Below are 24,091 nucleotides of genomic sequence, written 5' to 3'. Positions count from 1 at the left end.
CTTCCAGAGGCTCCTGGGACTCCTGCTGTCTCTTCCACCTCCTCCCCGCCCCAGCATTATCCAAAATTCTACCTCTGGCTTTCTCTTTTCTGCTCCCTTTCTCTCCCGTCCTGCACTCCTGCCTTTGGCTCTCATCAACATCCACCACTTTATCAGGCAACTACAAGTAAATGGTTTTCAAAGCTGTGCATACAACACCAGATTCTCTTCCAACCAAATTCAGGTTTCGTACTACCTGCTGGACCTAGCCCTGAATTCCAGCATTTCAGACACATCACCTCCCTGTCTTATAGGGGGATGAGGGGGAACCATGTCTCCGTTCCCATTTCTGTGCCCAGCACTGGTCTTCCCATGTTTCTTTTCCAGTAAGGCCTTGGTGTCCTCTAACGATGCCCCACCCCACAGCCCATATGCTCCCGGCCCTGCAGCACCTTGGCCACCCCCGGTCTTCTTCTGTGCCTTGCTTCCCAGCATCCCGGCCACCAGCCCCTGCTCCGTCCTGCACTAGCACTAGCTGTGGCTGTTTCAGGTACATGTGTGAAGCTGTATCCCAGGATTTCCATTCTCCCTCTTCCCTGTGTCCTGCCCTCAGCTGCTGCTTATCTTTCCCAAAGTGAAGGCCTGACTATGTCTCTTCTGCTCCAGTGGTTCCCAGCTGCTTCCCAAATTAAGCAGGAACTTCTTTGCCTGGTATTCAAGATTCTGCAGTGTGACCCCGATCGATCTTCCCAGCTGTCTCTCCTGTAACTTCCCTCCCTGTGCCCTGTGCTCCTGCCAAACTGGATGACTCACCAGTATCTGAATGTGCTCCATGCTTCCCGGCCTTCGTGCTCTCTCTTCTACCTACAGTCCTTTAATCCTAAGGGCTCATCTTTCATCAGCTTTTCCATAAAACCCATCCTGGTACCCCACAACCAGATGTGACCTCCCTTTTTTTGTACCAGCTTTTACTTTCTCTCAGAATCATTTGTATATTCATCTCTTACTGAAGGGTACACTCCTAGAGGGAAGGAATTTTATCTTCCGCATCTGTGTTTTACGGTCTCCTCTAGCACTGTGCTAGAGGAGAAAAGAAGGTGTTCAATAAATATTTACTGAACTGATTTATCTTGTGTCTGTGTGGTGGGCGTGGCCAAGTGAGCCCCAGACCCCTAAGTGCTGCGTTAATTGTCTGTGGGCCTCACTGTGGATTGCAAGAGCTTCTGTGATGCAGGGACCGGAAGAGGGACCTCATCTCTGCCTAGCAGGAGCCCCTGAGCTGTTGGGCTGGGTGGGGTGTTTGAAACAGTCACCAAAGCAAAGCCTAATCCCTCTCTCCCTCCAGATGTGGACGAGTGCCTGGAGAACAATGGCGGCTGCCAGCACACCTGTGTCAATGCCATGGGGAGCTACGAGTGCCGCTGCAAGGAGGGATTTTTCCTGAGTGACAATCAGCACACGTGCATTCACCGCTCAGAAGGTACCTCTGTCCTGCTGTGGGCGGGGGCAGAGTGAGACATCTGAGACCCACCCTTGCACACACACAGTGACTTTAGAGAAGCAGCTGGAGGCCTGAGGACAGGCCCAGACTCTGCTGCTGGATAACTGTGGGCAAGTTTTTTTTTAACTTCAACGTCCTCCCTTGGCAAAATAAGTGCACTGGACTGGGTGAGCTCTGAGGTCCTTCCAAACTCTCACATTCTCTGATTCTAATCTTTAAATAGAGTACATTTCAAACACGACTAGGTGTCTCAGGAGCAATGTAATGGATGAGTTGCCAAGTTCTTCAAAAAAGTACTGAAAGCCACAACACCGGTGTGAGCGTGCTCCTTGCTCTGGGTGGGTGGGGAGGAGACTGGATCCTTCCCACGGTGAACTTCAGCGAATTGCCCTGCTTTCAGCCCCAGGCTAGATCTGGCCCTTTCCTGTTTTGCATTTTTGAACTCCAAGGGGCAGAAGGGCTCCCTCCCTGGACTTGGGCTCTCTGTGCTGTGGTTCCTTTCACCCATGTCACCATTTACCTTTCCTCCATAAATGTGCAGAAAATTGTTCTCTTCTGATGGCCTTCCTTTCATTTTCTTTACTGTGAGTTTAGACCTTTTTAAAAATCCTCTGTTATATTAGTGGATTCTTGGGAGGGAGAGGTATTAAGTACATGTGGCCAATTAGTTATTTTTAACTGAATGTCATCCTTTTAATTCTGCTCTGCTCACTTTTAAGCCAAAGAGCCACATTTTGGTGATTATATTTCTCTTGGGATTGCATCTGTGTGCTTTTAGGGGAAATGCCCTAAATATTAGACTATTAGCTCCTTTTGTCACATGTTGCTCATTCATTCCCATAACTTAAGAATGAAGTCATTTTAAGTTCCACTACTATTTAATCACATATTTGCAGATTTATTGTTTTAATCATGGTTTTAGTGACTTTTCAAGGGTTTCTTCATGGAACATGATTTTTGTCTCATTTTTCAAGGATGATGGCTCATACCATATACCTTACTAGAATACCTGTTTGAGTACTAAGAAAAATTGTTAGAAACCCCCCCAGGAGCCGATGGCTTTGATGGCCATCACCTATAGTCTGTTCATTGTCAGTGTTTGGGGCAGGGGAGTCACACACGCTGGGTCTAATCAGGTGGATTTCGTATCTCATGCCAGGCCCTTGATGGAGCAGCAGTTGGGTTTCATTTTCCTGCCAGGGTCTCTGGTCTCTTTGGTGTGTACTGCAGTCTTGTCCAACACGGGCAGAGCCCGAGGTAGGAATGAATGAAGATGTCAGAGGCACAAAGGCTTCTCCCCTTTTGGTTGCTCAAAGCTGCTTCCTGGGCAGTCACTCTGGCTTTCTCTTCAGGTGGCTGATGGGGAGGGGTTGAACCTGTAGGTGAACCCCTTGCTTGAACACCCCCAGTGTGGATTCCACTCCCTCACAAAGCAGCACGTGGCAATTGAGATCACCTCTTATCCTTGCACCTCCAGAGCCCTGGCTCGGCCCCTCTGTCCCCTCCTGCAAGCTTCCCAGACTGATTAGAGACACAGGCTCCTCGTAACAGAAGCAAATACAAATGCAGGTTCTTTCTGCAAACTGTTTTCCAAATTTTCTGCAATTCAGACATTCTTGGATCCCCTGAAGAGTATTAAAAACGAACATATTTGTCTGGAACTAAAACCAAAATCCAAGAGTTGGAGTCGTGGTCTGGAAGTGCTCTGTGTGATTTTCTGTTGCATTTCAACTGATTGCTTGGCAAATTCATGGCAGTGTGAGCCAACAGGTTATAGCAATTTGTAATGGAGAACCTTTCCCTCCTAGGGCTTTAATTCTTCAAGTAGAACAGCCTGTAAACAGTTTTCTTGTAGGATTTCTTCCCTGATGTGCATATTAAACCCTTAGAAACTGTACTAAAATAGACTTTAAAACCCACAGTAGAGACCTTAAAAATGATTAAAAGACGGTAACACTGCAAGCTAGTATTTTTCTAGTGCTGCTGTTATTGTTTTTAGTAGTTATTTACTAAATGTTTTTTAATAGAGGGGATCATAACAGTTGATTCTGAAGGAAAGCTCAACCTATTGATTTTTTTCTATCCTTGGAGACCCCAAAGCTCTGATAAAGAGACTGTGTGTTTTCACCCATATAATGAGGGTAGGCTGGAGAGAAACATCACCCCCAGCTTGCCTTTGTTTCTATTCATGGGTGCTCAGGCTCTCAAAATGAGCTTTTCTCTTTCATTTTGTCTGCTCTGAGAATGTTTGGATGGTGGACTGCCGCCTTTTCAGGGCAGTGTGGAAGGTGTCAGGGTGGTGAGGAAGAGGCTGTACTCTGAGCAGAACCTGTTTCCCACTTTATGTAATGTTTCCCTCCCAGTTCACAAGGCATATTTTTATTTCATTTCCAAAAATATTCTTCAGTGGATCCCTGAGCCTAGGGAGCACCAGAATGGGGCGTTTCCAGTGTTTTGAGCTGTTTCTGGTGAACTAACAGTCCTGGACATGACTTCCAAGCCAGTTTTGGGGAGAGCTAGGACCAGTGCTGGGCCACCCAGTTTGGACCAGATGCATCTGTGGCTCCAAGCAATGGTCTTGTTTTGAGTCAGGGTACTATGAAGAGCTTTGGGGTCACCTCTTGAAAAGCCATCAGCATTTCCAGTGCCATTTAAGCCCCTGTTACCTCCTGATAACTTCAGGTCTAGCTTGATATGAGATGACACCAGGCAGCAACTTCTCTGAATATCACAATGGCATCTGGCACATGGTTGTTCTTACAAAGTGTTTCTTGTGTAAATGAATTGCTCTGAGGCAGCAAATGTCACTTTGCAAATGTCTTAACAGACTTGTAAACAAAGTGAAGAAGAAGAAGCTGACCTGTTTGGGGAGTGTACTTCCCAGGTGTTATTGCCACATTTTTGTGGGCACTATTATATTGAACCCCCGAGTGCTAGTTATTTCAAATGTCTGCTGACCCAAGGACAAACACAGTGCTTGCTAGGCCTTCTCGGGAGGACAGGATACTGCTTCTAGAGGTAGCTCTTACCTCTCATGCTATCTCAGTACTGGAGAGCAAATAACACCGTCAGAAATTATCAGCCAGGGCAAGAGAAAGCTTTCCATCAATCCGGCACAAGTCTCTTTCCGTGTTAATTGGCAGCAGTTCTTGGCATGGGTGAAGGAATCCCGGCAACATCCAGCAGATTGAGCGCTAGAGTGCAAACAGCTCATAACTGTCAGATAAAAAAACAAGATGGTTTTAAGAGAGACTCCAGAGAGCATGGGATGTATTAACTATTGCACTGTCTTTTAGAATAGAAATGGCACCTGTTTGTATTAAAACAATTGGTCCAGTTAAGCACAGTTTTGATGGCTCTGTGGTGAGAGTCGGAGAGGGACTTTTGACTTCACTAGAACCTATTGGCTAAGGCTTTAGGAGCACAATACAGATAGTGTTGCACCCTAGAGAAGGTGAATAAAACCTGTTTGCATGCATGCTTAAAACAGTGCTATTTCTAGTATTAGAAAGTGTCTTGTTAGTAGAGAGCCAATGAAAACAAAGCCCCTACTCTCAGAGATGTTGTAGAGTTGCTTTGCACAAATGCAAAGAAGCAACATATGAACAGGTACTGGGGCCGGGCGCGGTGGCTCACGCCTGTAATCCTAGCACTCTGGGAGGCCGAGGTGGGCGGATTGTTTGAGCTCAGGAGTTCGAGACCAGCCTGAGCAAGAGCGAGACCCCATCTCTACTAAAAATAGAAAGAAATTATATGGACAGTTAAAAATATATATAGAAAAAATTAGCCGGGCATGGTGGTGCATGCCTGTAGTCCCAACTACTCGGGAGGCTGAGACAGGAGGATCCCTTGAGCTCAGGAGTTTGAGGTTGCTGTGAGCTAGGCTGATGCCACGGCACTCACTCTAGCCTGGACAACAAAGTGAGACTCTGTCTCAGGAAAAAAAAAAAAAAAAGAACAGGTACTTACTAATGCACTGTAAACTGAGCAGATCTTGAAAACACTTTGGGGTGTGAGCGTAGCCAGCAAAGTCTCAGAGAATTGGTTTTGAGATGCGGCAGATGCTGGTAAACCACATGGATGTTTGCCTTGGTAGTGCCCCATCATTTAGATGCATGTTAAACCGTCCAGGAGCATAGCCAACCATCCCTCTTCTCACCACCATTACTATAAGCTTGGGCCTAAGAGAAATTTATAGTATACCTGAAAAGAATTATACAGCAGCTAGAGGGAACCACATGTATGAGGTCTCTCTCTCGCTCTGTGCTTTGTTGTTGTGTTGTTGTATCACGCTCGCTATCTGTGAGAGGCTTATGCTCTGAGCCTCCTGATGGAGGGTCCAAGGGACTAACTGAGGATGGTCACATAAGAGACCCCTGGACAGGTGGTCCATATGATGATGCCAAAATGTAGCAGTCACACTCACCTCCAAAGTGTGGATCTGGTAGAGGTGGAGAAGAGGGTTGAAATTGTTTGGAAGTTATCTTCAAGAGTATGTGAAAAAGTTAGGAATCTTTATCATTCTATCTGTAAATTTTCTTAGGAGCATTCTCCTTTTCTCTTTGCATTCTTGATCATTCTTTATTCGGGTAAAGATATGGTGGAGATTATGGGTCTGAGTACCAGCTCCTAGGATCAGCAGGCCCTGATCCCACACACAGCAGAGAGCTCCGGTTTATTGGGAGGGCTCCCGCCTCGTTAGAAGAGTTGAGACATCATATCTCTTGGGTGATAGAAGAAATTTTTCATATCTCTGTTAATTGACTTAGCATGATTTTAATGACATATACTTTTAAACTGTGGGGCTGACAGAGTCCCAGGTGGGCAGGTCTGTGGCCCACCCCCAGTCCCTTGCAGCTCCCCTAGGGCTCAAGATTCTGAACCAGCCTAGTCACCTGTTGCATGCTGCTGTTTTGCAGAGGGCCTGAGCTGCATGAATAAAGATCACGGCTGTAGTCACATCTGTAAGGAGGCCCCAAGGGGGAGCGTCGCCTGCGAGTGCAGGCCTGGTTTTGAGCTGGCCAAGAACCAGAGAGACTGCATCTGTAAGTATGGATGGGCGCAAACCCGTGATGGGAGCCGTCATATCCCAGAGGCTGCCTTGTGGCCCAGCATCAGAAAAACCTCCACACAGCACAGCAGCAGCAGCAGGGAAGGCAGCTGGCATGAGACACTGACCCCCACCAAGTCCGTGTTCATTGCAGAAGGGTAGTCTCCTGTAGGGAAGAATAATATTTTAAAAGGAACTAATCATAAGGAAATGAAATTCAGGAATACAGAGTGTGAATGTTGGGGGGGCAGGTCTCCCTGTTCCCGAAGAATAAAATCAGATTTCTTCATCTGGCAAGCACAGCTCTTTGCTGCCTGGCCCCTGTGTCCTTGGTAAACTTCATCTGCCTCCTTTCTCCAAGCACTAAGCCTTTCGGAGAACAGCCCATGTTCTTTGATGCCTCCAAGCTTTTTCCAAGTCCTCCTCCCTTCCTGGCTTGGGGAACTCTCACTCAACCTTCAACATCCCGCTTAACTTCTGACAAGGATAAAGATAATAGCTACCTTTTTTGAAGCATTTATTATGTGCAAAGGCTTGTAGCAAGATGGGCCATATCCCATTTCATTCTTATAAGCACCGCCCTCACCACCACTTTGTTTATTCCTCAGTGACAGTGCACGATGCTCTGGGACGGAGCTGTGTATTCATGTGTCTGTCCCCCCAACTGTGAGCCACTCCAAGTCAGGGACCTTGTCTCTCAGTCCTCCCCTGATGCCCACCACAGGGTGTGCTCAATACACATTTGTTAATGAATGGGCGAATGAGTGGTGTACACGATCTAGACACAGCTGCCATGCCATGATTATAGTAACAAAACTCCAGTGGGTAATAGAAACAACTGGCAATTAATGGTGTTCTAAACGCTACTAATGCCAGAGAAAACACTCAGAGTGTCCCGTTAGGAACTCTTCCCAAAGCCATGGACAGAAGACCCCTGCAGTTTGCTAGGGATGGTTGTTTACAGCGAGAAGACCTTAGTGGTTAAGAGATGAGGGGACAGTTTGACCAGTGAAGGACTTCTTCCCCATGTCTCCACCACAAAGCAGAATGCAGCCCCAAAGGCTGCCAGCCCAGGGCTGGTGTCACCACTACCCTCCAACAACAGGTTCTAAGGGCCCCTCAAAGTGAAGCTGTCCCTGAGGGCTTCAGTGGCCTGAGGAGAACGCAGACCACTTATCCTGTCTCCAGATCTTCAAAAGGAGGACCCAGGTCCTCCCAGACTCACCTGTGGAGTGAGACTCTGCATGTCACAGTCTTTCAGGGACTGATTGCTGGAGACAGAGCACCTGTAAGCTTGTCTGTAAACATTTTAAATGTTTTTACGATGTCATTGCTCAAATAATATTGTTGTAACATTTGAAGAATTAAAAAAGAAAAAACCAGATCCAGAATCCTACCATATAACCAGCTGTTTCAAGTTTTTCATATTCCAATTTAGTTGTTCGTATGCACATACAATTTTTATGTAGCTATAATCACAGAACATCACAAATGTGTAATTAGTTCCTTTAAACTAGAAAAATTACAAAGGCCTGTGTAAGAATTCAAACACTCCAAAGTGTATTAAAAAACATGTAGTTTCCCCCTCCCGTTTCCCTTGCCAGAGGTAACCACTGTTAATAGTTTGATGAATAGTTTTGTAGTTGGGGTTTTTTTTTTTTTTTTTTTTGGCCTATCATCAATGCATTCATCCATAGTCTTGATAATTACTGGTTAATGTCACATTAATTGTGTACAGAGTCATCATTTCCTCTGATCATCCTCCCTTCTAACTAATCCAGATGGAATCTGATGAGAGAAATTCTAACATATATGTACAAATTAAATGTTGTCTGTTTATTCCAGACATAAAGTACCTTAGCATTTCCCAAAGCCCCAGTGTAGCTGTATTAATAGGCAAACTCTTCTAGATAGAGAAAAGCAGTAGTTCAGAATCTCTTGGTATAATTCCCCTTAAATAATAAAAATCTCCCTGGACTCTCCCATCTCCATCTTCCTGTATGACTTTGTTCAAACCTGTGTTTCAGCATTTCTGCAATTTGTATTGTGACTGTCTGCTTACACAGACATGGACGGGGTCTGAATCAGAGTTATATTTTATGCACAGTGCCTGGCATGTACTAGGCACTCAAATATAGAATGAAAATCAGAGTTCCTCTGGAGCAATCATAGCCCTGGTCGTGGAAATCTCAGTGCTTTGTGTATTGATTCATTTTGCTCTCAGTGACCTGTAACCATGGAAATGGTGGGTGCCAGCACTCCTGTGAAGATACAGCTGGTGGCCCAGAGTGTAGCTGCCATCCACACTACAGGATGCACGCAGATGGGAGGAGCTGCCTTGGTGAGTGGTGACCCCTACACTGGGTGAGGGTCTGCCCCAAACTGCTTATCTCTAACCCTAACCGTTAATGGTGTTTAGCACCAGGCACAGGCTGTTTTTGGTGCCTTTGCCCCCAAACAGGTCTCATGCTGCTTCACATGTTGCAGTGGGAGTGGTCTAGGCCTGGGGGCAGGTCCTTCTCTCCCCGGGCAACCTTGGAAAGCTCCTCCTCTCCTGGACTAGGCTGCTCCTGAAGCTGGTGCTCTGGAGACTGAGACAACACATCCCAAGGGGCCAGGCACGAAGCTAGAGCTAGCTGTTAGTGATGATGCAGCGACCTTTACAGCCAGCAGGAGCCAGGGTTGCATATTTCCGGCCGGATACCTGCCCTGCCCTTCATATGTGTCCTTTGCTAGCTCCGTTTTAGAGGTTTCCAAGCCCGAGGCTCTTTTTGTCCTGGACTAAGGGTACCAGAGTGAATCTGAAGCTTGCATTCCCCAGTGTCTCTTTGGAGTACAATATACTTCCAAAATCTTTTCCATAGTTAATGTTTACTGAGGATCTGTGACCATTTAACATGCTGTGTTTCCTACAGAGCATTATTAAAACACATTTTTGTTGAGTGAACAGAGACACACACCTTACGTTGTTCTCCTGTCTGGGATTTTAGCAGAAATGGTTGTGCAGGGGATAAATAACTTGACTCATTCCGTCTGAGAACTGTGCTGTTTTGCTTCTCTTATAGAGCGAGAGGACACTGCCCTGGAGATGACAGAGAGCAATGCCACGTCTGTGGCAGATGGGGATAAGCGGGTGAAGCGGCGGCTGCTCATGGGTAGGCACCTCCACTGTCCTCCCCTGGCCACTGCCCTTGTCCCTTCTCTCCCCAACTTTCTGCATCAGGCCTGAACCTGGGGGTCACATGCCCTCAGAGCAGCTGGACCAGTGAGCAGCTCCTGCAAAGCCAGGATGTGTGTCTGTTCTTCACCCACTGCTCTTGCTTAATCACCACCCAAGATCCCTGGTACTGTGGGAAGTGCACCAGCCAAGCTGTCAAAATAATTGGGTTAATGTCCTAACACAGTCCCGACTTCCTGTAAGAGGTGGCAAACTGCCCTGAGCCTTCATCTCTTGGTCTTTCTTTAAAATGGATGTAATAAAATCTACCTCTTAGGGCTAACAGGATGCTCAGTTAAGATAATAATATGCAAAAGTGCCGAGAGTCCAGTGCCTGGGACTGAGTGGGTGGTCGGTGAGTGTCAGCTCTCTTCCTTCCAAGTAGCTGGAGTGAGAGAGGACTCTGGCGGCCGCTCAGCATGGTGGATGATCTGTTTTTGTGTCCACTGAGTCTCCTATTTCTGACTCAGCTGTGTTCATGGTAGAAGAGATGAATGGAGAGGAGTGGCACTTGCCTGTGGGACGAGGGAAGGCCTGCCTGCCGGTGTGGCAGGTGAGCTGGACATGAGAAGCAGAGCGGTGGCCGTGGGGGTGGGAGCCAGACAGATCTTTGGGCACATGACTCTTCTGGAGAAAGGTTGGCTCCACCTAAACAAATCCGTCTTTTGACAGCTTCTGGCTTTAATAGTCAGGTAAGATCACTGGTTACCAGCCATTGGTTACCAAGCAGGTAACATTTCAGCTCTCCTAGTTGTTTCTTGTAACTCCTCCTCTCCCATGATTCTGAAAAATGAAGTGTATACAGTTATTTCTTGATGTGTCAGTTTTGGATAGTGGCTTTTGACTTCCTGCTGCAGAAGACCAGGTTTTAACTCTCACTACTCCCCTCCCCAACATACACGTCTACCCTCTCTCCCACGTCCTTAATATAGTTGTATCACAATTTAAATCAATATTATGTGCTTACATTATTGCAACTATGAATACATAAATATGATTCACCCAAGTCATGTAATGTGTCATGATTTTATTTTCTTTGTTTAGTTTTCTAAGTACCTCTTACCAATTCTTCTGCAAATTTCTGATAGAGCTCTAAAACACTTTTCAATGTGTTCAAATACAGCAGGTAACTTATCAATTCAATTTGCTTCCTTAAAAGGTCTTTTCAGAGACTTCCACCCTGCTATAGCAGGGCCTGACCCTCTTGGCTGGCTGCGTATCTCTCCTCTGGGCCTTCCCCATCAGCCTAAAAATTCCCTTCACCACTCTCCTGTGTGGTGGACCTTATATCTTGTCTTTTGTTAGTTTACACAGTGAATCAGATGTAGGTTTTTTAAACACTTTGCATGCTGAAAATTCATTTATATTCTACCTTCACCCTTTATTGAGAGTCTGGCTCAGTATAGACTTCGGAGTTGGGAAGAATATTCCTCCAGAGTTTTAAAGTTAGCACTCCATTGGTTTCAAGCATGCAGTATTGTTTTGAGAAGGCTACAGTCATCTTTATTCTCGATCCTTTGTATGAAACCTGAAAAGCTTCTCTCTGGAAGTTTTCAGGATCTTCTTGTCCCTGGTGATCTGAAATGTCACAATAAGGTCCCTTACTGTGAGCCTTTGCCCACCTGGTGTGCTGAATACTCAGTAGGCCTTTTCAATGTGGACATTCAAGTCCCTTGATTCTGAGAAATGTTCTTATATTTTTCCTCTTGATATGGCATTTCTTCACCCCATTTTCTCTGTTCTTTCTCTCTGGAACTCCTATCAGTTGGTTTTTGTAACTCTTAAATTGATCCTCTAATTTTCTTTCTCTTTTCTTGGTATTTTTGGTGTGCTTTCTAGAAGATTTTTGGTTTTTTTCTTCTACTCTTTCTACAGGATTTTTTTTTTAAGTTCTGCTTTCATATTTTAATTTTTCAAGAAGTTTAGTTTGGTCTACTATTGTAGGAACCTGTTCTTTTTTCTTTTTTTTTTTTTTTCTTTTTTTTTTTTTTTTGTTGAGACAGAGTCTCACTTTGTTGCCCAGGCTAGAGTGAGTGCCGTGGTGTCAGCTTAGCTCACAGCAACCTCAGACTCCTGGGCTTAAGCGATCCTACTGCCTCAGCCTCCCAAGTAGCTGGGACTACAGGCATGCGCCACTATGCCCGGCTAATTTTTTCTATATAGATTTTTAGTTGTCCATATAATGTCTTTCTATTTTTAGTAGAGACGGGGTCTCGCTCAGGCTGGTCTCGAACTCCTGACCTTGAGCAATCCACCCGCCTCGGCCTCCCAGAGTGCTAGGATTACAGGCGTGAGCCACCGCGCCCGGCCGGAACCTGTTCTTATTTCCTGGATTCTATTCATCTCTCTGAGGAAATTAATTATAAGATTTTAACTTCTCTTTTTCTTCCTATATTATCTTCATTTCCTCCAGGTTTTTTTTTCCCCCTGTTTGTTTGATTTGGTATATTTATTTCATAGTAGAGGCTTTCCAAAAATGTCTAGTAATTCTTGACTGATTTTTCATATTTAATAGTGAAATACTAAGAAGCCAATTGGATATTCTATTAACTGATGGGCTTCATATGTGGGTGACTAGGCAGTGACTTAGCCATTTTATTTGGTGATCCTCAAATGCCATTATCAATAGGTCTTTTCACTTGGGCAGGTCAATTTAGCTGAAGAGGAATTCTTCAATCTCCTCCAGTCTCATGCAGCTTAGCGGCCAGCACTCTGGGAGCTGAGGGGCTGGGGGAAGGGTGGGAGGGTGGTGAGGGTTTGGGATCTCTCTTTTCTGGATATATATAGACTTTCACTGGACAGTGTCTCCCTCTCCTCTTCTGCTATTCCTGGTGCCCTTGAGTCCCAGAAGATAAACTTCTCTGCCGTAGCTAGAATAGGGCAGGGGCTATGACTTAAGGAGGAGCTCTAGGGGTTTAACTGTTTCTTGTACAGACTCTCAAATAATCTTCCTATTCTTAACTCCATCCTCATCTCTGCCTCTAGAGTAACTTGATAGCTCCAATCCCTGGGCCTTTCTGGGATTCTGTGGCTCACGTGAGTGAGCACTTGTCGGCGCTCCGTCTGCAGACCGTGAGGGTTCAGCTTTCTGCTGTGCCAGTCACTGCTCCTCCCCTGACACGCCACTTCCAGCATATTTGACGTCTTTCATCTATTGTCTTTTCTTCCATTTTCTTTGTCCTTAAGGATTTATACTTTTAAAAATCTATTCTTATTTTGGTGAAGTTTTGAAAGAAAACAGATAAACATACATGTTCTCTCTGTCATATTTAATTAGAACTAGGCTTGTCTCCCAGGCTTTCAAATGAAGTAGCTATGGAAGAAAAAAAAAATCATGTTTCTGGATACCTAAGTGCTAGGTGCTAACAATTGAATGAATGTTGACTAGCACTTGTCTATTACTTGGAATAACTGTATGAAATGCAGAACTAAAAGCCATTTGCTTATTGTTCCTCATCTCCATAGTTGTGATTTAACAACTGTGGCTTATTTTTCATGCAGTTATGACAGACCTTTTTCCTTTCAGGGAAAGTTAAACTTCTAATTTGAGTAAATTGGCAGTTGCAAAGATGAAGTCACTAGTCTACACCAAGGGAACTGTTGGGGTGGGCAATGCTTACCCTCTTGCTTTGTGCATTACTCACATTCAAAGGAGAAGGTTCAGGATTATGAAAGGAACATTATCTCTTTGTGCCCTATTCTGCAGTCACACCTCACCTGCCAGATATGGTCATACTTAGCAGGTTGCTGGCTGTGGATCAGCAGGTACTTTTAATGGCTTTGAATCCACTAGTGGGGGTCGGCTTTGCAGGCTGGGAGACATCTTTACCCCTTTACCCTGACAAGCTTCCTCAGAAAATATCACTCATTTAGATGGGTGGGAGGGGCTGCACCTGCCCTCCCTCTATCCCACCTGCAGATGGCAGAGACTTGGGGTGTGATCAGGGGTACCGCACCATGCTTCTTGGCTTCCATGAACTTGCCGAATCGTAACAGCTGTATCAGCACTTCTTTAGGAAGCTAACTGCCTTTTCTTACCTCCTTGTCAGAAACATGTGCTGTCAACAATGGAGGCTGTGATCGCACCTGTAAGGATACTTCAACAGGGGTTCACTGCAGCTGCCCCATCGGATTCACTCTGCAGTTGGATGGGAAGACGTGTAAAGGTAGCCTTCACCTCTGCAGGGAGGCTGGGTGCCCCGGTGTGGGGGGAGCCCCATGCTGCTGAAGTGTGGGGATAAAGGCAGCTCTTCCCCTCCACACCTCAAGTAACTCTAGATTTGCTTATGATTCATATTGATGGAGGCTTTTCTTCCCTGGGCTAGTTGAAGGTTATAATTGAGTAAGCTTAATTAGAACCAACTTAATTACACTAATTGTTGAGGAGGTCAGCCTCTACAAGCATCAAATAATTCATTTCAGACAGTGGCCTTATTAGAAAAAGGCAGTTCAAGGAAGCATTCATTTGCAAGAGATAATATCAACATATGATAAATAGTAGCCTAGAGATTATTATATAAAAAACAGTCAAGATTATTATCTAGAGGACTTAATGAATAACTGTACCATTAACTTTTACTGATGAAGAGAGACCCCAATGACTTGCTAGTGTTTCATGGGCAAGAGTACAAAGGATGAGTTCTTTAGCATGATAAAAAGTAGATAACCAATTACCAGACGAAACTGAGAAGAGATAAGATTGAGTATCAGGAATAATTTAAAAACATTGAGGCTATTTGATCATTGTGTAATTTGCCAAAACAAGTGCTCTAGTCCCTTACAACTTTAATCATTAAACTAGACTAGGTAGTGTACCAAAGGGAGCCATGTTATCTTGAGAGAGCAGTACAAGGATGAGAATATAACAGGACCTCACCATTCTTTCCCCCAGTTTGTTTTCTTACTGCTAGTCAAGGGCATCGTAAGTCTAAGTTCTCAAGAGGATGAGGCACTTGTCTTTCAAAACTGGTTAAGCCAGACAAGAAAACATGTATAAGATTAAAAACATCAGCAAGCATTCTTAAATGCTTTTATGGGTCTGTTTTTATTTCAGGGAATAATGAACACTCATAATAGCACTTCAGGGATTTGTGGGAAATGAGGCAAGTGTTCCTCTCTGATTTGCCGATGCTTGCCTGTTACAGATATTGATGAGTGCCAGACCCGCAATGGAGGTTGTGATCATTTCTGCAAAAACACTGTGGGCAGTTTTGACTGCAGCTGCAAAAAAGGATTTAAATTATTAACAGATGAGAAGTCTTGCCAAGGTATGTGCTGAAAGCGTAGCTGTGCTGTGCAATGGCCCACTGGTTAGAGCAGAGAACATGTGGCCCCACCCTGGCAGAGACTGGCTTGCCAACCTCCATCCCAGCCTTCACTTACTTCATCTGTTAGGTAGAATAAAAACACTGATGTAGCTCACAGGTATATTTTGGAAATTAAGCTGTTAATGATTAGAGAACACCTCAAAGAACCCATCCGGTGTGATTACAGCAGAGCTGGCTGCTAGAAATGGAATGGAACACAATGCAAGCAGAATTGCACTGGGGTGTTGAGATTAGGAATCATTTTCCCTTTCTAAAATTTCCTTTAATGTTATAGAATTTATAACGAAAGTTACAAATTAAAAGCGAAAATGTATAGATTTAGTTAACATGCCTTCCTTGTGAAAAGTTGAGGTCAATACATAATCAAGATCATGTACCAGTTGGCCTCTTCCCACAGACCTTGTTTTAAATGAGCAGCCTTTGATGCTTGTGGAAGGGGAGAAGATGCTGGCTGATCCCTAGGCAGGATTACAACCCCCTTCTCGAACGCATCTTTCCCATATAAGGGGTGCAGCAAGGGGACTTCTCTAGGGCACAGTTGTTGGTGGCATTAATAACTGTTTGGGGTGGCGGGAAGCTGTTTTGAGTGGGAAGCATCATTTTTTACTTTTAGATAAGCACCTTTTTTTAACGTCCTATTGATAATGCAGGAAGAAGCTCTTAGGAAAGATGTGCTATCATTTATTCTTGCTCCATTTCTGTGAATAAAGAACAATTGTCTAACTTATTTTATCAGAAATCTCAGAATTAAATCAAAATCAGAATATAGTATCGATTTCACTTCAGATAAAAAAGATGTAAAATTACCTCTTTTTAAAAAACTTTATGGTGTGAATTAGGTTTTTTTCCTCTCTCGGTTTGTTCTTCTCAGTACATAATTTGTCGGGCAGTTCAAGTACATTCTCCTTTAAATTCAGTAAATTAATTCTAGACGATTATTGTGTGGAAATAATAATTTCTTCAGTTTGACTTGGAAAGCAAATTTGCTGTTCCACATAATGTTTCACAACGTATAGAGCAAGCAAGACTGTTTAAGCTGTGTAAACACATTAAAAAGGAATTAGGAAAGTGATCTCATTATTTTTGGCAAAGCAAAAGCCCATAGTGAACAGCCAAAGTCAGCTACTGAACAAGTCCACTTTCTCAACAACTGGCTGATAGCAATAACAGATTTCACAGAATGGCATCAGTTACTAGGAAGGAAACTGACTTTTTCTCATTTTTCATGATCAGTCTTGGTAGAACAAATATTTGCACAGAACAAATTTATTGAAGAAGTTGCCAGGATTTCTGGGAAAAGCTAGGGATAAAGAGGTTTTGCAAGAATTTGCCCTTTTTATTTCACTTTTTCATTCCTCCTGTTCCTTCCAAATGTTTGTTTTTTATTAATGTAGTTTCTCCTGGCACATTTCGTGTTGAAAAAGTAGTCTAGCAATGGTCTAGTTGGCTTCCACCGAGTGCTATGTTGTTTTATCCATTTGGAGACACGAGTTGTAACTCTGTTAAAACCCTTCAAGTTGAGAGAGTGAAGCACTAACATTCTAGTCTGCAGGAAAGATGTGAGGGCCAGGCCAGGGAAGAGGAATGATTAGATAGACAAATGCAGCCTCCTGAGGCTAGTTTGCATGACCCCAGCTGCAGCCAAGGAGGCTTTCACACTGAACCAGGAAGACAGGGGACATGTGGGACTGGACTGTGGAGGAAGAACAAAACCAGGGATTGGCCAAGAGGATCCAATTCAGAGCTTAACCACCAAATTACAGTGTCTGCAATAGAAATCTACAGAGGATATTAGTGTTCGTGCATTCTTTTAGGGCAGAGGATATTAAAATCCAGGAATTTGGTTGACAATGTCTGGCTGAAAAAAAAAAAAAAATAAATAAATAAATAAATAACATCCAGGATTAACTGGCCTCTTGGGGCCAGAAGACTAATTTTGGAAAGATCAGAAAGAGATGGGAACCAGATTTACCTCCAAACCAAGTGTTTTCTCCTTTCAATTCACCATAGCTCATAAATTACTATTGTTGTTTTACCAATGGCAATATGACACTAATAATAATGCACAACTACCACTTTATAGTGTAGAAAACCCTTTTTAGGTATGTTATCTCGTTTGGCTTCATTTAAATATTTTAAATTACTCAGCCCTACAGTTAAGCATGGTGAGAGACCAATTGAGCTCTGAGGCAAGTGTATTTTGCAAGAGAATGTGGAAATAAGGACCCTGGCGTGACTATACTTAGGATGGGCTGCTCAACACCTTCTTTAACACAAGCGAGTGAGGAGAATGGATAGATCATTTTTCACCCTGTGTGTGTCACTTTTGGTGGTGGTCAGCAACTGGTGTTTATTATAAACCCATTCTTCCCTCAACCCTCAGAGTGGGTCTCAGCTCCCTCTCCCTTTGGCAATTACAGATGTGGATGAGTGCTCTTTGGATAGGACCTGTGACCACAGCTGCATCAACCACCCTGGCACATTTGCTTGTGCTTGCAACCAAGGGTACACCCTGTACGGCTTCACCCACTGTGGAGGTGAGCAGACAGCCCCGCTAGAGTAGAGAGGTGGGGTGCTGTGGAGCCTCCACCCCTGAGGTTTATTTTCCTGCCTCGGGGGTGAAAGGTACGTTCCAGTCTCTGTACAACAGCGGTGAGTCCATCAATGGAAGGGAAGCATCTGCTAAAGGAAATCTTCTGACATTTATCCCTTTGACACGTTGAGTGTGAAATGGAGCAGAGAGGAGCTGAGCTCTTTCAGCTGTGGATTCCTTATTGACTTGTGATTGTATTCAGAGGATGGGGGGGGGGGTCTCTCAGGAGCTGCTACCCTGTCCGTTGGAATTGGAACTTCCCAGGAGATAGTAAAGTCGCAGTCCTCAGAAAGGCTTGGCGGGACACCAACCAATTCCACAGCCTGTTGTGCATAGCAACTGGCTGCCAAACCTTGGTATGAGCCCCACAATTAGGTCTTTGAGCTGCAAGTGGAACCAGTGAGTTTATCTCTCTATTCTGTGCCCATTCAGCAACATGCTCATGTCTCATAACCTCATGGTCAAGCAGAGAATGGCATAAAATCAGATTTGGTACCAAAACCAGATTTGGTACCAATGGCATAAAATCAGATTTGGTACCAACTGGTACCAATGGCATAAAATCAGATTTGGTACCAACTGGTACCAATGGCATAAAATCAGATTTGGTACCAACTCCCCACTGCAATCTATGAGAATACAGGTTCAGATTCTAATCCAGAATGTCTAGAGCTTTCAAAGTGATCTTCCTGAGTATTTGCAGGATGTTGGAACCACCAGCCTAAATACTTCCTGCCTAGTCCTTGTGTTTTGTGCCTAAGAAGAATGGACAGCAGTGATTTGCTATAGACAATGTTGTCTCCCTTCTCCTTTTCAATACATCCTTGGCATGGCTAAAAACATACTCTTCTCAGTACATCAAGAAACCTCAAGGAAATGTACCCCGAGTAAGGATGTGTGTCTGGGTTTAGATGGGGCCACCTTTCTGCCTGGACTCAGCCTCAGGTTGCTGGGAATTAGAGAATACCACTTTCCTTCTCTGTACTCAACTGCATAAGTGGTTAAATAGGGAGACCTAGTCCTGTGTCTCCCTTGGTGGGTAGCCCAGGAAGATGGTAGAGTTTTAAAGCCTGTGCAGTGCCCAAGTTTGACCATCTGAAAGTAGAGTGTGGCCTTTTCTGAGTATCCCTAATGAGGGAATGGTTTGGTCAAGAATGGAACTTGAGACGGCCCTAGTGAGGCTCATACCAGGAAATTCACTGGGTGGGGAGTAGGGTATGGAGTCAGCTGGTGCCAAGTGCACGTCCTGAAGACAGTCATCACCTTCCCTTTGCTTAGTGAGTTTCAACCATGTGACTGCCTTGTGCCTCCTTCCTCAAGGGAGGGACAGTATCAGCCCATTCAGTGACAGGCTGTTGTGATAGAAGAGTGTTTTTTGTTTCACAGACACCAACGAGTGCAGCGTCAACAACGGAGGCTGTCAGCAGATCTGTGTGAACACAGTGGGCGGCTACGAATGCCAGTGCCACCCCGGGTACAAGCTCCACTGGAACAAAAAAGACTGTGTGGGTAAGGGGCACTGAGACGCAGACTTGGTCTGTGGGGCCCACCTCTGGCCCAGAGGCAGCGCGGCTCTGTGTGCGCTCCCAGGTCCGGTTGGCCCAGGAGCGTGGCTGACCGTCCCTCCACTGAATTCTCCTTCCCTCAGCTGCAGCAGCTGTTCTTTGCATAGTTCAAAAACAGGAGATACTTTGCAGGCTCTGGTGTTTCCTTCTGTGCATCTGTGTAGGTTGGAACTGACTTCTGTTTTCCTGGTTGCTTTTCTGCATTAAAACAATGGCAAACAAGGGTCTCCTTTACCTCGGTGGGAAATAAGGCCTGGTGTGCGTTCTGTGCGGGGTGTCAGCTGTACCTTCTTTTCTTGGGGTCTTTGGTGCATGGGACTCAACTATCCTTGTCACACTTGGATTCATCCTTCTCTTTCTGTGAGTGTCTGTGTTTTGTCCTGTCTAGAAGTGAAGGGGCTCCTGCCCGCTAGTGTGTCACCCCACGTGTCCCTGCATTGCGGTAAGAGTGGTGGAGGAGACAGGTGCTTCCTAAGATGTCACTCTGGCATTCACCTCTCTTCAGGTGAGTGGGGCCCAGTCCCCGGGGCAGGTCCTCATGCCAGGGCCAGGCCTCCCTGGCCTCTAAGTGTTAGATTCCCTCAAAGGGCTTCTAGGCCCTCGACCAGATGTCCCCTGACCACCATGCTTTGAGAGGTCCATGCTTTGAGAAAATGCTGGGCATTTTTCCAGTGGCTCATGTGGAGTGGGGATGGGGGGTGATTACAGCTGCTACCTGGATAGTCTGTAACCTTGCTTACATGTTTGACAACCCACGTTCTGTCTGTCAGGACTGCAAGAGGCCTACTCTGTCACCTGCGGCTCTTCTCTCAGGAACAAACAGCAAAAATCAAATGACTCTGCTTTTGGGGGTAATTACCAAATCTGTGTGTTCTCCCTGGGTCTCACTGTGTTCAATGGGCCTAATTCATGAGGTGCTGTTCTTCGATGTTGGCTTTATTTTCTTTTCTCTTAATCTCCATGCTGTGAGCATGTTACAGGATATTCTCGCCTACAGCTCTGGTGCTTGAAATCTGACTCACCCACGTAACAGGTGCTTACTGAGGGGCCACTGTGTGCTAGGAGGCACTGCGGTCAGCCTGGTGGGTCATCATATTGGGCAGAGCCCCACAGAGCTCTGGGACCAGGAGACTCAGGTCTCCCAAACTCCCCAGACTCCAGAACACCTCAAGGGCCCAGTGGGGAGTGTGCCTGGGGCACGTGGTGTGGCTGGAAATAGGCCTGGGCAGAACAGGGGCGGCAGGAATTCTGTCCTGAGAAAGGAGGCCAAACTCTTTCCTGTTTGTCAAAAGACAAAGAATAAAATCCAAAGGTTTTAGGAGGCCTTGCCCTCCCAGATGTAGACATCTTTGTCATTATGTCATGAGAACCTCTGAATGAGGTCCATATTACATCTTGATGTCTGAATTACATATACAAGCAAAGCTGGAGACCCAAAGCAGGACAGTAACATCTGGCATGTATTGACTGAGCCGCTCAAATATGCCAGCTACCGTATTACACATATTAGCTGATTTAAGCCATACTATAACCCTCTGGGTAAATTTCACTATTATCCTCATTAATTGGATGAAGAAACTGAGGCTCAGAGAGGTGAAATAACTTACCCAAAACGACTTAGATAAGAAATAGAGGAGCCAGGATTTGAACCCAGAGCTTCTGAGCACTGTCCCTCACTGCCCCTTTTGTCAGAAGGTTGGACTCAGCCAGAGCAGACATCATAGTCTGTCTCACCACATCCCTCAGTGATGGTTCCTTCGTGATTGAGGCCACCCCAAGGGTGAGCAAACAAATAACTAACAGTTATTCAGTTCTTACTGTACACCAGGCAGTAGGCTAACGTTTTTCTTTTCTTTCTTTCTTTCTTTTTTTTTTTTTTTTTTTTTTGGCATTATCTCATTTACTCCTTACAACAGCCTGGTTAGTGTAGGTACTATAATTATGTCTGTTTTACAGATGAGGAAGCTGAGGCTTAGGGAGACTGGTAACTTGCTCAAGTTCTCACTATAAGTCAAAGAGCTAGAATTTGAATCCAGGCCACTGACCCCAGAGCCTAATATATAGTTAAGACTGACACTGGAAGGAGAACAGAATTTTGTTCATCAGGCCCTCAAAGTGGCACCCTTGCTCCCTCCCAGACCCTGGAAATCCCGGCCATGCCTAGTAAGCGCCATCTTTGTCTGGAGTGGCGGCTGCCTCTGCCCTGTCCTCTCTGGACAGGCTCATTCAGGAGTGCCTGCCCCTCACCATTTCCCTCAACAGTCCTATCCAAATTTGACCTGGGAGATTCTGGCCTTCTTTCTCAGGAAGGCACAAAAATGACCTCATCTTTCATCTCACTGTTAAGGCTATTTTTGAGCCTCTCTTTGTTACATTTCAACACTGGATTTATCTCTCATGTGTGGGGAAAAGCGTGATTCTTAGGAGGCTCCCAGTCCCCCAGTCCCCCAGTCCAGAGTGATGGGCACTCCGTGATCCAACCTTTCTTGGTCTCAGGGTAAGAGAGGGGCTTGGGGCGTGCAGCGTGTGGTAGGAGCCACCAGCGGACAGCTCCCCGTTACCCTCCTGGTGTTTGCATTCCTTTGCCTCTGAAGGTAACATCTCTCACTTGTTTCTTTCTGAAGATGTCGCCACCGTCAGGACAAGTGTAACCTTTAAGCTAAATGAAGGCAAGTGTAGTTTGAAAAAGGCTGAGCTGTTTCCCGAGGGTCTGCGACCAGCACCACCAGGTATGAAATCAGACAGCTGGTGCAGGGAGCTTGCCTGCATGTTGGGATGCTGGAGGCCCGCGGGGGGCCCGGGGCTGTCCTGAGAATCCAGGCATGCTTCAGATGGGACTGAACCATTCAGAACCTCCAGGGACTCTCATCCCAAGAGGAAGAAGAGCCTCACCTAGCACCCCTGTGTAGTTCTGGGGTTACACTTTGGGGCTTCCTTTGCGAGGTACCGTTGGCGAGGCCCTGGGGAAACCTGTGAGTTCATAGGCATCAATAAGGGCTTAAGATGCATTAGCAATGTGTGATCAGATTGGGTTAAATTTTCTAGATCTTAGAGTTTGCTTGAATATAAGCCAAAGAAATGAAAAGAGGTTTGGCTTTGACGAACAAAGATGTAATATCCAGCTTTCCTGCTGGGTCTAGGTTTTGGAAGCAGTGACTCCATTGGCTTCAGCAGAGCAAATGCCATCCAAGTAGAACTGGCCTTATTGAAAAGAGCAGACTCCAGCCCTCCTCTTTCTCCCCAGCTCACATTTCCAGTATTATTTCTTAGAATACTTTTGGAGATTTAAAAAAAGAAAGGTCAGGATTCATGTATTAGGAAGGCTTCTTTTCCCGGTCTACCATCAAATAAATCACACAAACTAGTAAACAATAAAGCACACTCTAGTCACTTTTGACTGCCTATTTTAAGTAACTTGGTCTTCCATTTGATGGAATATTATGCAACTATTAATTAAGTATTTTCGAAGTGTTTAATGACACAGGAAAATATTCTTGTTACAATGCTGAGATGGAAAAGTGAAAGAAACATTTTGTATATCTAATACAGTCTAAATTGTGTAAGAAAAGCTGTGGTAAAAGAAAAAAAAAGAAAATTCTTCATATCATCAGTAGTGGTTACTTGGTAGGAGGATGATGGTTGATTTTTAAATTTTAAAATAGAGACAAATTAATTGTGAGGATGATGTGTGGACCTGCTCCTTGGTTAGGGTTAACAATCATTGGTTAACAGATTCATTGGAAGCCACGGGGAGAGAGGAGACAGCCAAAGTCAGGAACAGGGGCGTGCAAAGCCCTGTCTTATGTAACACTTCCATTCTCATCCTGGACGCCTGCGTGATAGTGTTTGGTTCTGTTGATTCTTTGTGCCATTTATTGCTCCTGGTTATTTAAAAATGAGACATCATTGTCGATGTGCTTTCCAGCTTTCCCTTTGGGTTGGAATTACTCCAAGGTCAGTTTGCCTGAAAGCAGGAGTTGGCTTCCTTTCTACTCTGGTGCTCATTCCTTATTTGAAGCCTCAACCCCTGCTCGATACACTACAGTCCAGCTTTAAGAAAGTCAACTGTGAGAATATGAAGGCACCTTAGCGAAGCCGTCAGTAAGGGATGCGAACCGCCCCCTGGTTCTGCATATGTGGCCGGTCAGTCAGAAACATCCAGTATTTGTCTATGAAAAGAATGTTCAAGAGCTAAATAGTAAAGTTATATAGGAGGCAAAACTAGCTCTTCAAAATTAAAATGTCATCGTGCTCCAAGCTGAGGGCTTGCAATGTCTTGGCATCTGGAGTTAATCATTTAGTCCCTTGAGAGTTGTTTTAATGAAATGTTTACTGAGCTCTAGCGAATGTTCATCTGAGTGCTTTGCCAGGATTTGGCTTCCGATAATTTTGTTTCTTCATACAGAGAAGCACAGCTCAGTAAAAGAGAGCTTCCGCTACGCAAACCTTACATGCAGCTCCGGCAAGCAAGTCCCAGGAGCCCCTGGCCGACCAAGCACCCCTAAGGAAATGTTTATCACTGTTGAGTTTGAGCTTGAAACTAACCAAAAGGAGGTGACAGGTTGGTTTGAAAACAGTCTACATTGCCAGGCTTCTCAAAGCTTGCTCCTTATTTCTTTGCTTTTCACTTTTAATCACTCATGGAGAAAAAAATATTACAAACACTGAAGTATCTCCTGTTTTTTTCCCACCCCCAAACTAAACTGAATTGGTTTGGAATCTCATGATTTTCTCTGCTTCGTAAAAACTCAAAGCTACCATTTTGATCAAAACAAATTTGTGTTTGAATCAAATGCTGCCCTGCCGGCTCGGTCCCCACTTCCAGGTCTCTCCCCATTTGGTCCACAGGGAGCTCGGGG

General features: G+C 45.0%; 1 protein-coding gene across 4 annotated transcripts in view; it reads left to right on the top strand.

Moving 5' to 3' along the window:
* SCUBE2 (signal peptide, CUB domain and EGF like domain containing 2) overlaps positions 1 to 24,091 on the top strand; it is a 63,349-nt gene that overhangs the window by 14,169 nt on the left and 25,089 nt on the right. For 2 of the 4 annotated variants that reach the window (XM_069469549.1, XM_069469547.1), the window contains exons 4-15: positions 1,325 to 1,459; positions 6,400 to 6,525; positions 8,755 to 8,871; positions 9,596 to 9,685; positions 13,797 to 13,913; positions 14,892 to 15,014; positions 17,495 to 17,611; positions 19,054 to 19,176; positions 19,621 to 19,737; positions 20,003 to 20,083; positions 21,857 to 21,961; positions 23,638 to 23,793. In XM_069469549.1, coding sequence (XP_069325650.1) covers positions 1,325 to 1,459; positions 6,400 to 6,525; positions 8,755 to 8,871; positions 9,596 to 9,685; positions 13,797 to 13,913; positions 14,892 to 15,014; positions 17,495 to 17,611; positions 19,054 to 19,176; positions 19,621 to 19,737; positions 20,003 to 20,083; positions 21,857 to 21,961; positions 23,638 to 23,793 — 1,407 coding nt within the window. The remainder of the gene's footprint in view (positions 1 to 1,324; positions 1,460 to 6,399; positions 6,526 to 8,754; positions 8,872 to 9,595; positions 9,686 to 13,796; positions 13,914 to 14,891; positions 15,015 to 17,494; positions 17,612 to 19,053; positions 19,177 to 19,620; positions 19,738 to 20,002; positions 20,084 to 21,856; positions 21,962 to 23,637; positions 23,794 to 24,091) is intronic. The other 2 variants (XM_069469548.1, XM_069469550.1) reach the window with 2 other exon arrangements.

Source organism: Eulemur rufifrons, chromosome 6, assembly GCF_041146395.1.
Source record: "Eulemur rufifrons isolate Redbay chromosome 6, OSU_ERuf_1, whole genome shotgun sequence".
In the NCBI taxonomy this organism is placed as follows: Eukaryota; Metazoa; Chordata; class Mammalia; order Primates; family Lemuridae; genus Eulemur; species Eulemur rufifrons.
The sequence above is the reverse complement of the archived record's forward strand: the minus strand, read 5'-3'. Positions and strand labels throughout refer to the sequence as shown.